Source organism: Suricata suricatta, chromosome 10 (genome assembly GCF_006229205.1).
Source record: "Suricata suricatta isolate VVHF042 chromosome 10, meerkat_22Aug2017_6uvM2_HiC, whole genome shotgun sequence".
NCBI classification, from domain to species: domain Eukaryota; kingdom Metazoa; phylum Chordata; class Mammalia; order Carnivora; family Herpestidae; genus Suricata; species Suricata suricatta.
This window is the reverse complement of record NC_043709.1, coordinates 117,357,181-117,371,991: the sequence shown is the minus strand read 5'-3', so window position 1 is coordinate 117,371,991 and position 14,811 is coordinate 117,357,181. Positions and strand designations below refer to the sequence as shown.

Here is a 14,811-nt window from a genome sequence, read left to right as displayed (position 1 = left end):
CTTCTATAAATCCTTATAATGCTTTAATAGGATAAAAAGAAAACTATCATGTCTCAGTACGTAAATGATTGAGATGTGAAATCAAACTATATTGGGTTCTAATGTGGATGGGATTTAACTGATTATAGCACTCTCTAAAGCTCATAATCCTCATGTAAACAGCGGGGTACATTATAATTCAGGTTCAGAGGACTGCCATGAAGTGTCAGTAAAATAATATATACAAAGGACTAAACATAGTGCCTTGCACAAAGTAAGTGCTCAGGAAATACTAGATGCTAATATTCCTTGAATACCTTCTGAAACTCTCTTCAAGGCTGCTATGTTTGATGACTAAATGCATAAACACCATTCTTTGTTTATGTAGCAGTATTCCCTCAGAAATGAAGGTGCTTCCATTTTATTAAGGAACGGACCCAGTACTTTACAGATAGAAGTGATAAAGCCCCACATGACAGGTACATCCCGAGGCTTTGGCAAAGAAGGGACCTTTTTTTTTTTTAATGTTTATTTATCTTGAGAGAGAAACAGAGTGTCAGCAGAGGAGGGACAGAAGAGAGACACAGAATCTGACGACGGGCTCCAGGCTCTGAGCTAGCTGTCAGCACAGAGCCCAACACGGGGCTTGAACCCACGAACTGTGAGATCATGACCTGAGCCGAAGTCAGACACTTAACCACCTGAGTCCCTCAGGGGCCCCTAGAGGTTTTTGTTTGCTTGTTTGTTTTTTCCAAAACCCCTGCGAAGTGAGGGTCCGCTGCAACTAAAATCTCATATATGGGTATTTCTAAAGGAAGCATGACTGCTTTAAAAGGACCAGAAGGCCGCACGGAGGGGAAATTGCAGAAAACAGAGTAATTCTCAGAGGCTCGTAAACTGATGAGGCAGCAGATACTGTCTGGAGATGCTGATTACAAAATGCCCTCCAATAAGCCTCTCGCTGCAGCTTTCCGGGACCAAGCTAGGAGCAGGTGTCACCGCACATCTCTGTGGCTCAGCTCACCAAGAGCGTGCGAGCCTCTGCTTCCATGCTGACAGGAGAGAACTAAAACATACCTGCAGTCTTAAAGACCGCTGCAGTCCAAGGGTCCCCAGCGAGTCACACGGCGTCCTAAGTTTTGCCAAGCCTCTCAGGTGGAGGCACTGTTTTCGTATTGGCAATAAAGTATTTTGGCAAACAAGTTAATATACTGCACACGCATCTGCTCTCGCTGGAGCCACTGCTGCATTTTAAAACACTCAAGTGAATAACCACGCTGCCTCAGCTCCAGCTGAGCGGCCCTGGAGGTGATATACTGGGGAGTTTTAAGTTTTATATCTAGCTGCTGCACATATTTAATCATCCACCCCTGCAATGTGCCATTTGGGAATGGAACACTGGGAACAATGAGGAAGCTGTTTTAAAGGGCTTAACACTCAAGACGCAGCAGGTTCCAACTCTACCCAACATCCAGTTCTCTGTTGGGCTACTGACCGGTAAAGACCCTGACCTTCAGTTAGAGAACGAGATAAAGACAGCACAGAGCTTGGCAGAGATAGGTTAAGACTCTTTCACCAGTCACTCTGTTTCAAAAGTGGAAAAGATGTGTAAATGCTGAGAAGGTTCATACACAGACAAAATTCCGTTTCTGTCACTCAGGGGTATTTGGGCATACAGGCCGAAGGGACTTCAGCAAGTCCATCCTGTAGTATCCAGTCCGTGTGACTCAGTCCCCTCAAAAGCACTCTTGGCTCTGCTTGGTTGCTTTTTTGTTGTTGTTGTTGTTGTTGAGAGAAGACAGAGAGCCACAGGGGAGTAGAAAGAGAAGTGTTAAGAAATACAGTATGTATGGAAGTTCTTCAGAAAATTAAAAATAGAACTACCATATGATCCAGCAGTCCTACTTCTGGGTATATGTAATCAACAGAAATGAAATCACTATTGCAAAGAGATGTCTATACTCTCATATTTACTGAAATAGTATTCACAGTAGCCAAGACATGGAAACAACCCAAGTATCCATCGACAGATGAATGGATAAAGAAAATATAGTGTATACACACAAAGGAATAAGTCAGCCAAGAAAAGAAGGAAATTGTGTCATTTATAACAATATGGCTAGACTTTGAGGGTATTATGCTGAGTGAAATAAGCCGGAGAAAGACAAATACTCTATGATTCACTTATATATGGAATCTATAAAAGCCAATTCATAGAAACAGAGTGTAATATTTTTTGAGAGAGAGAGAGAAAAGCAGAGAGAGAAAGAGAGAATCTTAAGCAGGCTCCATGCCCAGTGCAGAGCCCAACATGGGGCTTGATCTCATACTGTGAGATCATGACCTGAGCTGAAATCAAGACTCAGGTGCCTAACTGACTGAGCCACCCAGGTGCCCCCAAACAGAGTTATTTCCAGTTGCCATCATCTGCATGGTGTGGGAAATGGGGAAATGTTGGTCAAAGGGTACAAACTTCCAACTATAAAATGAGTTCATTCTGGGTATCTTATAAAGCAGCATGGTGACTATAGCTAATAATACTGTGTTATATCTTGAAAGTTGTTAAGAGAATAGATCTTAAATGTTTTTACTGCACAAAAAACTGTTGATGAATATGTTAACTAACCTTACTGTGGTAATCAATCATTCCACACTAAAGGTTTGTCAAATCATCACATTATATACCTTAAAATTATACATATGTCAATTATATCCCAATAAAGCGAGGAGAAAAGTCTTTTCTTTACCTGTGCTAGGAACATTCCCTGAATCCCACCTAGTGCATCCACAGTGTCCCCAGTGAGTCTTTGTTAAGTAAATGAATCAGTCATTCATGGGAAGACTTAAATGCCTGAGGGCTTAAGGTACCCGGGCCCCCACAAAACACACACCAATATATTTGACTTCAGTCAAGTGCAAAGTTCGAATGACAGAATTGTGTTCCTGACCTTGCAGTTCCTCTGCCATCTTAAGTCATTAAGATGTCTTAAGTCTTAAGTCTGCCATCTGCGCGTCATTTAACCATCTACTAAGTGATTTTCTTTGATCCTCTTTGGATCCCCATTTAGTTTACAAAAGTCTGAAATGTCAAACTATAGTGAATTTATGACAGATCAATTAAGAAAATGTACCATTCTCATATCTCACAATATAATTTTGTTATAGAAATCCTGCTCATTCTCCCATCCTTCGTCTTGGTCACTCAAAACAAGTAAAGTTAAAATTCAATCCAATTCCATCTCTATTCTTAAGCAAGTGCTAAATCCATCACCTATCAGATGATTTTCTACTTTGTATCAAAACTATAAAATTGATTATTATGCTTTTCAAATAATAGACAAAGGAACATGCTTGAGCCGAGTTGGCTAAATTGACCAGCAAACCAGGTTTAAAAAGCAAATTCATTCAGAATAAAATGTTTTAAGATCCTGTTTTTAATGGGAAATTTTTCTTGCCTCTCCCAAATGTAAAAATATGCAATGCTTTACCAAGAACTCTGGTAATAATCATTAGATTATAATTTTCACCATATATAAGTTTTATTAGGCTGCATAAATAAGTTTGTCTTTTATGGGCTTGCCTGGGCTTTCATTCTCAAAATTATCTCAGAAAATAAAGGCTGTAATGAATAATTTGAGTCTAACCATGAAATGAATATGACAATTATTCTACTTCAACAGCATTTAGAATTAGTATTTAAATCAAATAGCCCACTTCCTCATTACCCAATAGAACCCTGTTTTCTCAAAAGCATAAGAGAAGTCTGGAAGAAAAGTAATTCTTAAGAATAAGAAATGAGGGGCGCCTGGGTGGCTCAGTCAGTTAAGCATCCTGCTTCAGCTCAGCTCATAACCTTACGGATTGTGGGTTCGAGCCCCACGTCAGGCTCTGTGCTGACAGCTAGCTCAGAGCCTGGAGCTTGCTTCGGATACTGTGTCTCCCTCTCTCTCTCTGACCCTTTCCTCCTTGCACTGTGTCTCTGTGTCTCTCAAAAATAAATAAAAAACATTTTTAAAAAAATTTTTAAAGGATAAGAAATGAAAGAGAAGGTTGGAATAGTAAAAGAAATATCTTTAGAAAGTTATTTTTTACTGATATATTAATATATGTTAATATGTGTCAACTCTAGCTTTTAAAACTTATGTAGAACTTTCCTTTAAAAGTGCCTTTTAGGGTGACTGCCCATCACAATTTTTTAGGACTTGTTCTGCTGCTTTTCATTCACCTATTGTTAAAGATTTGTATTTTAGGGGTGCCTGGGTGGCTCAGTCGGTTAAGCGTCCAGCTTCGGCTCAGGTCATGATCTCACGGTTCGTGGTTCGAGCCCTGTATCGGGCTATGTGCTGACAGCTAGCTCAGAACCTGGAGCCTGCTTCGGATTCTGGACCCTCCCCTGTTTGTGCTGTCTCTCTCGGTCTCTCAAAAATAAAAATTAATTAATTAATTAATTAATTAATTTAATTAAATAAAACAGGAAAAAAAAGATCTGTATTTTATCATTTTTCCTTCCATGATAAAGTTAGGAACTATAACACACACACCTGAAATTTCTGCTTGCTCTGGATCCTCATGACATTTCTCTCCCACTGATTCTGAAGCCCAGCTGTGTTTTGCCATAAATGCCGCATGGGACCCCCACATGTAGTTTGAAGGCCTGCTCTTAATTTGCCACTCGCTTGACTGGAGAAGTAGTAAAATGTAATCTGTGAAAAATAAGGAATGTACACACGATTATAAACCAGAAGTGCCCAAAAGTGAAAAGTATTTAAAATGCTGCGTGTTTTCAAATACCTGACAGGAATGTTGGGTATTTGTCGGAAGAAAAACTCTGCTCCTTAAGTTTGCGGAAGTAGAATCCACTTTGGAGACCAGCGAGAGGAAGCGGGCTGTGAGCAACAACAGTCAGCGTGTTACAATCAGAGCACTCCTTCGTAAACTTATTTTAGTACATCAGCCAAAACTTCAGGCCCCTATCCACGTTAGGTCAATATACTTCTATTTAAAGAATGAAACATTTAACCACATCGCCTGCTTTTGCAAACGGTCTGACTGATAGTTTGACTTCATTATATAACCCAGTGAAATAGCTCATTGTGACTATACTCCCTATAACACTATTCCTGGCGCAGTCCACAACCCAATCTATCTCCTAAAACACAGAAAGTTATAGTCTTGCAAAGATAATATCCAGGGAAACCATTATACGGGACTGCCCACCGAAGTAAGCAATTCAATGAAAACTCCGAAGGGGATCCTTGTTTGCTGTGATTTTCTCTAGGAAGAGTCGGATCCAAGAGTCTCAGCTTTCTCCGGGACCATGGAGAACAATGCAGGACCCTGATGCTCTCCCCATAGCCCAGCACACACTATGCCAGCAGGCAGCTACTGTTTAGAAGGCTCTAAAATGAATGTAGAACATTTCCTGGGCTTTCATAAATTTCCTACAGTGCCTGACAAGGTTATAGTGTGTAATCGGGGAACCACTGTGTTCTACTACTCTATTTGGCGTTTTGCTGTTTGTCAAAGGAATGACAAAATGATATTCAGGATTATGATAACCTACCTACTGAGTTTGTTCCATGGTAGTTTAAAGCTGGATTGAAAATCAAATTTAATTATCACATCATTGAGAGAATCGACAGTAAAATGAAGAAACCTAAGAAAACTCTTCTTCTCTACACCTATTCCCAAATTGTACCCTAATTCAGTAGAAAATAATGACATTAATGATTGTTATAAATATGGCCAGAGGCATAATTGAAGTCCCTGAAGTAACAGAAAATCATTCTGAAGATGCCTTCCCTAGAATAATGATATAAACATAATTTAGATGAACTGCTGGTATCACAGTGATACACGTGGACAATTATTACAATTGCTCTTGCTTCATTTTCAGAAGGTAAAGCCAATGCCAAGCAACTAGATGATCAACTAAGCATATGAGATACATTTATTTTATATTATTATTTACATATAAGTATTATGGAAATAATATTACAAGCAATACAAGTGGCAATAGTATTCAAAAGGCCCTAAATTATTATGTATAAGTGTTCACCTACTAAAACCATCAATGAGATATACAGAAAGTTTTCATTTATCAAGGAAATTACTTAAATCAGTTATATTTATTTTAAAGAGTTTGGGCTTGAAAATAAGATTTGATTCTATTATAAATAATAGAGTAGCATTTATAGTAAAATAATAAATTATTTAAATACTTAAGCATCATATTTTACAACTATAAAGTACATCATTTGGTACATGATATAACACTGTAAATTATTCTGTGTTTTGTCAAAAAGTCCAAACTTTCATCTTCAGGTTATCATGAAAAGAAAAGTTTGAAATTCAGAAATACCTTGAGATCTTTTGACATTTATAGAGTAATAAACTTTCTTTTCATGAGAGTTCAAAATGTACCCAATACCAAAATCTATTTTCTACCTTCAATTCCAACTTAGTGGCAATAGGAAGCATTTTTAGAAACGCACGCTCAATTTCTCCTTTCTCCCTACAGTATGAGGATAGAATTTCTTTAATTAATAGATGAAGACGTTCCTCAGGGATGAATACCATCTTATGGAAAACTCCCTCTTGTTTTCCATAGAACCTTAGTCATCATATCTACAGAAATAAAAGAAAGAACCACATGTTGGGCAGCATAAGATTTTCCTACATGTCCATCCATTCATCTCACACCCCCCCCTGCTGCTTCTGACCATTGAGAAGAGACGTAAGAAGCTGATAACCAGAAATGTATCCAATGCTTTCTGTACACTTCCCTCTCATCCATTATAGTAGCCCTATGAACAATCACATCACACACATATATGCAAATATAATTGTCACCATTATAAATTTTCTATTAATCACTGCCATATTCATCTCAGTTTGTTGATATCGTTCATAAACTCCCATTTTATACCTGCATCCATAAAAGCCACCTCATGGCATATCTTTAAAACCTACTTCAAAGAATCTCATGGCAAATTGCTAATTATTCAAATGACAAAATGAGAATAGCATCATTTTACTGATAATATTAAATGTTTATATTAAAGGGGTTTCAGAAAAATTTTTTTTCTCAGTTGCTGGGTAAGTGTTGGAATAAAATCCCAACATAAACCAAGATTGATGACCAAGAAGAAGGAAGTATATAAAATATGAAAGCAACATAAACCATGAATCAAGTCTGAAGGGCTAAATCCAATAACTTTGGCAGTGAATTTCACCAGCCTTGATCCTCACGAAAGATAAGGTAGAATTTTCAATGTCACTGTCTTCAACTCTTATTGACAGGCAGCCTTGCATTGCTTCCATTTTCCAAGTTCTAAGTGATTAATAGGAATGAGAGTGAGCAGAAGGAGCATAAATCCTATTGGCATGTTACAGAGTAACCAACTAGCTCCAAGAAACTTAAAAACCTTGAGTATTTTGACAGCCATATCATATCGGTTCTCAAGAACATTTCCCCCCAAAGCAGGCTGCAAGCATGGATCATCATGACAAAGTCCAAGGCCTAAAGCAAAGGTTAAAATGTCAAAACTTTTGGAAAGGCAAAAGTGTGTTCTTCTATGACAGAAATGTGGCTGAGTTCAGATAACAGAGAAGAGATGATAGTCTTCGATATCAACTGCTTCAAGTTGGTAATTTCTATTTGTTAAATTCTCTTTCCATTGAATCATAAGTTTGTCTCCTACCTGCTCATTAACCTAACAAGCACAACACAACCACATAATATTTGCTAAAACTGTATCTCCCAAAGGACATCCTCAAATAGTAATCTCTTAAAATGACTGGCAACTTATAACTGAACACAGCCATATCAATTTAAGCCTGCCTCAGTGATAAAGAGCTAGAGGAGTCACTTCAGTGGATCACGAAACTTGCTTAAACACTTGAGGGTTATGTTAACCAAAATGCCAGTGAGAAGACCTCTGAAAATATACTCCTCTGTGAAGGCAATGGAAAACAAACAAACAAACAAACAAACAAACAAAAAAGGTCAGAGCAAGGCTCAGCAAACTGGAGAGCTTCTATTGAAGAAATAATGGAACCACAATAAAAACTGAGTTTTATGGTTTTTTACCTTGCCCTATTCCCATCACCCACTTGCAGCTCCAAAGCAACTTTGAGAAGTAGCAGCCCAGTGTGGCAGGCACAGCAATGAGCAGCATAGAATCGGAGCTCTTTCAAACCCACATTACCAAATAATTGTCATCATTTGACATGTCTGTGTTTCCTGAAAGATCCCACTTACAAGGCGGTCTGAAATTCACCCTATTAATACCTTGCTTAGCAAAAAAGTCTTCTTTGCAGCGAGCATTTGAGCAAGTTGGTCACTCTGTGACACGCAGTAGGATTTATGCTCCTTCCGCTCATACTCCTTCCTATTAATCACTTAGAACTTGGGAAATGCAGGAAACCCAAGATAAGTACATTAACTTTACGTTTGCCTGAGGTAGTGTATAATGGTTGGGGCTTAAATAGGCTAACCTAAAAGCTTAAAGCAAACTCTGGGGAATGAGAGGTCACACAGGAGCTTTGAAATGCTATTTTTCCTGCAAGTCTAGATAGACATGCTCATGCAGAGGGCTGTGCACATGCTCTGAGAAAGACCTGAAAAGGCCCTCAGTGCTCATCTCTGGCTGACTTTGGGGCTCTATGAAAGCAGAAAGTTAAAACTAAGACAGAGTTGTAAACTGCCTGGTTTTATTGAAGGTGCCTCCCATAGGTACACAAAGTTTCTCAACAAACACTGGGGGATTTATTGACGCCAGGGATTTAAGGAACTCTCTTTTCTTTTCTTCTCTTTCATTTCCTTTCCTTTCCTTTTTTAAGTTTATTTATTTATTTTTGAGAGAGAGAGAGAGCAAAAGAGCAAGATAGAGAGAGAGAAGGGGAAGTGAAGAGAGGGGGAAAGAAAGAATCCCAATGAGGGCTCGATCCCACAAACTATGAGATCATGACATAAGCCAAAATCGAGAGTCAGATGCTTAACCAACTGAGCCGCCAGGTGCACTGAACTCTCTTTTCAAGCATTAACTGACCACTAATCTGACCATGCAAAAACTGCAATGGCTACACATGCCAAAAATAAAGACTACAAAATTGGTCTAGAAAGTCACTAAACTAAAAAACAACAACAAATAAAACAAACAACTACAAGAACAAACTGTGGAAGGGAGGAAATCACACTTTCAGATTTGCAATACTATATTATTTTAAATGTCCATGTTTCAAAAGAAATTGTGAGAGATGTTAAAGAAAGAAGAAAATATGACCCATGGAGAAGAAAAAAAAAATCAATAGAAAGTATCTCTGAGGAAGCCAAGGCATTAGACCTACTGGATAAAGACGGTAAATTAGCTGTTTTAGGGGCACCTGAGTGGCTCAGTCGGTTAAGCATCTGGCTTCAGCTCAGGTCATGATCTCCCGTTTCATGGGTTTGAGCCCCATGTCGGGCTCTGTGCTGACAGCTAGCTCAGAGCCTGGAGCCCGATTCAGATTCTGTATCTCCCTCTCTCTCTGACTCTTCCCTGTTCACACTGTCTCTCTATATCTCTGAAAAATAAAAATAAATAAAAAACATTAAAAAATTTGTTAGCTATTTTAAATATTCCACAGAGCCAATGGAAACCATATCTAAAGTACTAAAGAAACCCAAATGAATAATGTCTCATGAAGTAGAGAACATCAATAAAATAGAATATTGAGAACATCAAGAAATAGAAACTATAAATATCAAAAATAATGAGTTGTTACAATTGATAAAAATAAGGATTAGAATTTGCTATTGAGGGGTACACAATATATAAAGATGTACTTGAGGCAGTAAAGGTGTGGAGAATGGAGATAGATAAGACAAATGTCCTTAATATACTATTGCAATTAAATTGGTATGAATCTAACCTAGATTTTTATAATTGCTAGGCAGCCACTAATAAAATAATTCAAAAAATATATAGTTAGAAAGTAAATTAACATGATATACTGCAAAATATCTATGTAACAGAAAACAGTATTAAAGGAAAAGAGTAACAAGAAAGACATGAGACCGATAGAAAACAAACATACCAGGTGTGAAGTCCATATTACTAGTAATTATGTTATATGTAAATTGGTTAAAGAACCAATCAAAACTCTAAGATTGACACATTGTATAAAAATATGATGCAATAATATACCTATCCAAAAATGGGAAAATAAAAGGATATGATAACCATAATATGCAAATAATAACTAAAAACGAGCTGGAAGTTCAGGAAAAAGAGTGTTAACATACACACACACACACACACAATTTGCCATTAGAGACAAACAAGCACAATTTTTACTGATAAAAGAATCAACCCATCAAGAAAACAATTACAAACATATTCTCCTCAAAACAGAGCCTAAAGTATATGAAGCAAAAGTCAATGAAAACAAAGTGAAAATAGGAAATTTAACAATAATAGTGGGAGGCTCCAGTACACGACATTTAAGATTGGATAAAAAGCTTAGAATATCAGGAAGGAAATAAAAAACTTGAGCTACATAATATACCTCTTAGCCCTAACAGGCTTATATAAAACACTCCATCCAACAACAGCAAAATACATATGCTTCCATGGTGCTCATGGAACATTCTCCAGGAATGACTATATTTTAGCCATAAACAAGTCCCTATATTTAAGAAGATATGAATTAAACAAATAATATTCTAAGGCCACAATAGAGTCATTTGGGTCAGTAGCAGAAAAAAAGTGGGAAAGTCCCAAATATGTGGAAATCAAATAAGATACTCCTAGTGACTAGTGGGTCAAATGGGTGGCTCAGTGGGTTAAGCATCTGACTTCAGCTGGGGTCATAGTCTCCCAGCTCTCGGTTTGAGCCCCATGTTGGGCTCTGTGCTGACAGCTCAGAGCCTGGAGACTGCTCCAATTCTGTGTCTCCCCATCTCTCTCTGCCCCTCTTCTGCTTGTGCTCTGTGTGTGTCTCTCTCTCAAAATAAATGAGCATTAAAAAAGATTAAAGGGGTGTCTGAGAGGCTCAGGCGCTCATGCATCCGACATCATCTCAGCTCATGATTTCACAGTTGGTGAGTTGGAGCCCCACATCAGGCTTCTTCAGATTCTGCGTCTCCCTCTCTCTGCCCTCTCCTGCTCACACTCTGTCTCTCTCTCAAAATTAAATAAACATTTAAAAATATATATTTAAAAAAGGAAAATACCTGAGATAAATAAAACTGAAAATACATTGTATCAAATGTATGGGACACAGTTAAATTGGTGCTTAGAAATAAATTTGGAGCTCCAAATTACTAAACTTAAAAAAAAGAAAGCTTTTAAACACAGCCTAAACTTCCACCTTACAAAGCTAGTAAAAGAAAAGCAGACCAAACTCAATGCCAGTAGAGGAAGAAAATAATAAATATTAGAGCAGAGATAAATGCAATAAAAAATAAACAACAGAAATCAAAACCAAAAGTTGCTTCTTAAAAAGTCAACAAAATTAACAAAACTTTTACTAGACTGACCAGTCAGAGGAAAAAAAAGACTCAGTTTGCTAACTGAAGGATCAAGCAAGGGTCAGCACTATCATCTCTATAGAAATAAAAAACTGTAGGGTGATACTATCAACATTTGCAAGCCAACAAATTAGATAACGTAAATGATATGGGCAAATTCTTAGAAAGATACAAACACTTTGGTCAGGACCAAAACTGACGCAAGAAGAAATATAAAATCTGAATAAATTATAACAAATAAAGAGAATGAATCAGTAATCAGAAAACTTCCCACAAAGAAATTCTCACTCATAGCAGAATTCACCAATGAATTCTATAAAACACTTAAACAAGAATTAAAACCAATACTTCACAAACTCTTGCACAAATTGGAAAAAGAGAGAAGACTTGTCGACTCTTTCTGAGGCCATTATTACCTTGGTATCAAAACTAACCCAACATATGACAAGAAAACTTTAGATCAATATCTCTAATTAATATAAATGTAAAAACACTAAACAAAATACAAAAAAGCCTTGTCATGCAAGATATGAAAAGGAGTATTCACCATGACCAAGTAGAATTTATTTCAGGAATTCAGTTAGTTCAACATATAAAAACCTATCACTATAAAACACCATATTGATCAAGTAAAGGCCAAAACCACATGATCGTCTCAACAGATGCAGAAAACACACGTGGAAACTCTCATGATAAAAACACTTGATATATGAGTCACAGAAGGGAACAGACTTACCTAACAAATTACATCCGCAAAAACTCCTCACCTAACATCATACCTGATTGTAAAAACAACTATCAGTAGAACTCCCCTATGACCCAGCAACAGCACTGCTGGGGATACACCCAAGAGATACAGAAGTGCTGTTGCATAGAGTCACATGTATCCCAATGTTCATAGCAGCACTTTCAACAATAGCCAAATCATGGAAAAAACTTAAATGGGGGCGCCTGGGTGGCTCAGTCGGTTGAGCGGCCGGCTTCGGCTCAGGTCAGATCTCATGTTTGTGGGTTCGAGCCCCACGTCAGGCTCTGTGCAGACAGCTAGCTCAGAGCCTGGAGCTGCTTCAGATTCTGTGTCTCCCTCTCTCTCTGACCCTCCCTCTCTCCTGCTCTGTCTCTCTCTGTATCAAAAATAAATAAAACATTAAAAAAATAAAAATAAAATAAAAAACTTAAATGTCCATCAACTGATGAATGGATCAAGAAGATGTGGTTTATATATACAATGGAATACTACATGGCAATGAGAAAGAATGAAATCTGGCCATTTGTAGCAAAGTGGATGGACCTCGAGGGTGACATGCTAAGTGAAATAAGTCAGGTGGAACAGGACAGATACCATATGTTTCACTCATAGGTCTAACAGGAGAAACCTAACAGAGGACCACAGGGAGGGGAAGGGGGAAAAAGAGTTAGGGAGAGGGAGGGAGGCAAATCATGAGAGACTCTTGAATACAGAAAATGAACTGAGGGCTGAAGGGTCATGGAGCAGGGCACTTGTGGGGAAAAGCACTGGGTGTTATATGGAAACCAATATGACAATAAATTATATATACCCAAAAAAAGATGGAAAAACTTCTCCCTAATAGGAATAGGATAAGGATATCTGTTACTACTTCTATTCAATATTTCACTGGAGTTTTTAGCCAGGCAATGAGATAAGGAAATGAAATAAAAGGAATCTAGAATAGAAACAGAAAGTAAAACTTTGTCTGCAAATGACATTCCCAAGGAAACATGTGATTACACTGGGCTCACTTAACAGTCCAGATTAAATTTATTTTAAGGTCAGCTGATGAGTGACCACAGTACATCTATAAACCTTTTCACAAAAGTACATAGATTGAAGTTTTGATTGAATAACCAAGGGATTATAATCTTTGGAGGCACATTTTTAGAATTCTGCCCACTAGTTTGATTCTCCTGTTGCACTTGCTACATTTTCGGGTGGTTGACCAGAAGCCTAAACTAGCTGAGTGCTTGTAAATTCTTCCTTGACTAATTCAGTTGTAGGACACATTGAATCAATGTATCTACTCATCATGGTTGCCAGACTTCATTTGCAAAGAACTGAAATCTAGTACGTCAGTTCCAACTGCTTTCGTTGGTGAAATTCCCTGCCTACTTTCATTTGGGAGCATCACAGTCTGCTGGCCATTTGCCTGATTCAAAAGGTATATTCTTTGAAATCTGTATTATATTTATTTTAATATACTACTGTTTGATTTTATGAGTTTCTGTTGAGTATATATTTTTTTCACTTATAGCTAAATTAATTTGGAGAATATATACCAACATAAATTTAACAAATAAACCAGACATCTGCCTATAAAGATAAAATTCCTTCCAAAAGAAAAACAAAGGATACATAAGAAAAAAATTCTGTATTTTTACAGAGAAATTATAGAATGTATAATTTTTAGCTCCAATCAGTGGAATAATATTATTTACTTTAAAATATTTGACAGCTTGACTACTTATGTTATATGGAAAAATTTCATTGATGTCATATCAGTAAATTCAAATAATCATCTAAGTTGTCAACTATGATTACCTGACTGATGTATTACTCTGAATTTGAAAGAAAAGAAATGGGAAAATAAACAGATATTATATTATCTAATAAAAAATAGGCATCAATTGTGTTCAGGAATTCTGAAAACTTCACGTAGCTCACTAATTTAAAATGCACACACATGCAGGCACATATCAAGGACCTTGATATTATTAGCTTGACAATCAAAGCATTTGTGGAAGAAATAAAGCTCTCTGCAAAATACTACTAGAGGCAGAATGAATCAACAGGTGCCAAATATGTATGCCCTTGATATTCTTGATATCCTGGTTGGCCAGCAGCAGAAATAGGCCCGTCAACTGTGAAGGAGCTGGGTAGAGGAGGGAAAAGAGGGAAGGCAGTAGTACTGATGAACAGAATCAGTAACCTTTGGTGACATAATTCTTGACATTCCCAGTACACTTTTGGCCTAATCTTCATTTTCAAAGACAGTGTCCTCTAGTCAGAACAAACTGAGGATCACTGCCTGAGCCCACCTTAGTATCTCTACACGGTCCTTCTGTGGTTCCTGCAGTAGTAAAGATTGTGTCTTTCACTTCCCTGTCCACTGAAATAGCACTCATCTTTAAAGTCCCTTCTCAAGTCCTGTCTTAAAGTGATGACATCAAGGGGTGCCCCTATGGCTCAGTCATTTGGTGGTCTGACTCCTGATTTTGGCTCAGGTCATGATATCGGGGTCCATGGGTTTGAGCCCTGCATCGGGCTCTGTGCTAATGATGTGGAGTCTACTTGGGATTCC

The 14,811-nt window shown here is 37.6% G+C and overlaps 1 protein-coding gene across 1 annotated transcript in view; it reads right to left on the bottom strand.

Moving 5' to 3' along the window:
* MALRD1 (MAM and LDL receptor class A domain containing 1) overlaps positions 1 to 14,811 on the bottom strand; it is a 759,741-nt gene that overhangs the window by 715,120 nt on the left and 29,810 nt on the right. The window contains exons 5-6 of the mRNA XM_029955581.1: positions 4,771 to 4,865; positions 4,521 to 4,682 (exon numbers count right to left, since the gene is read on the bottom strand). Of these exons, the coding sequence (XP_029811441.1) occupies positions 4,521 to 4,682; positions 4,771 to 4,865 (257 nt within the window). The remainder of the gene's footprint in view (positions 1 to 4,520; positions 4,683 to 4,770; positions 4,866 to 14,811) is intronic.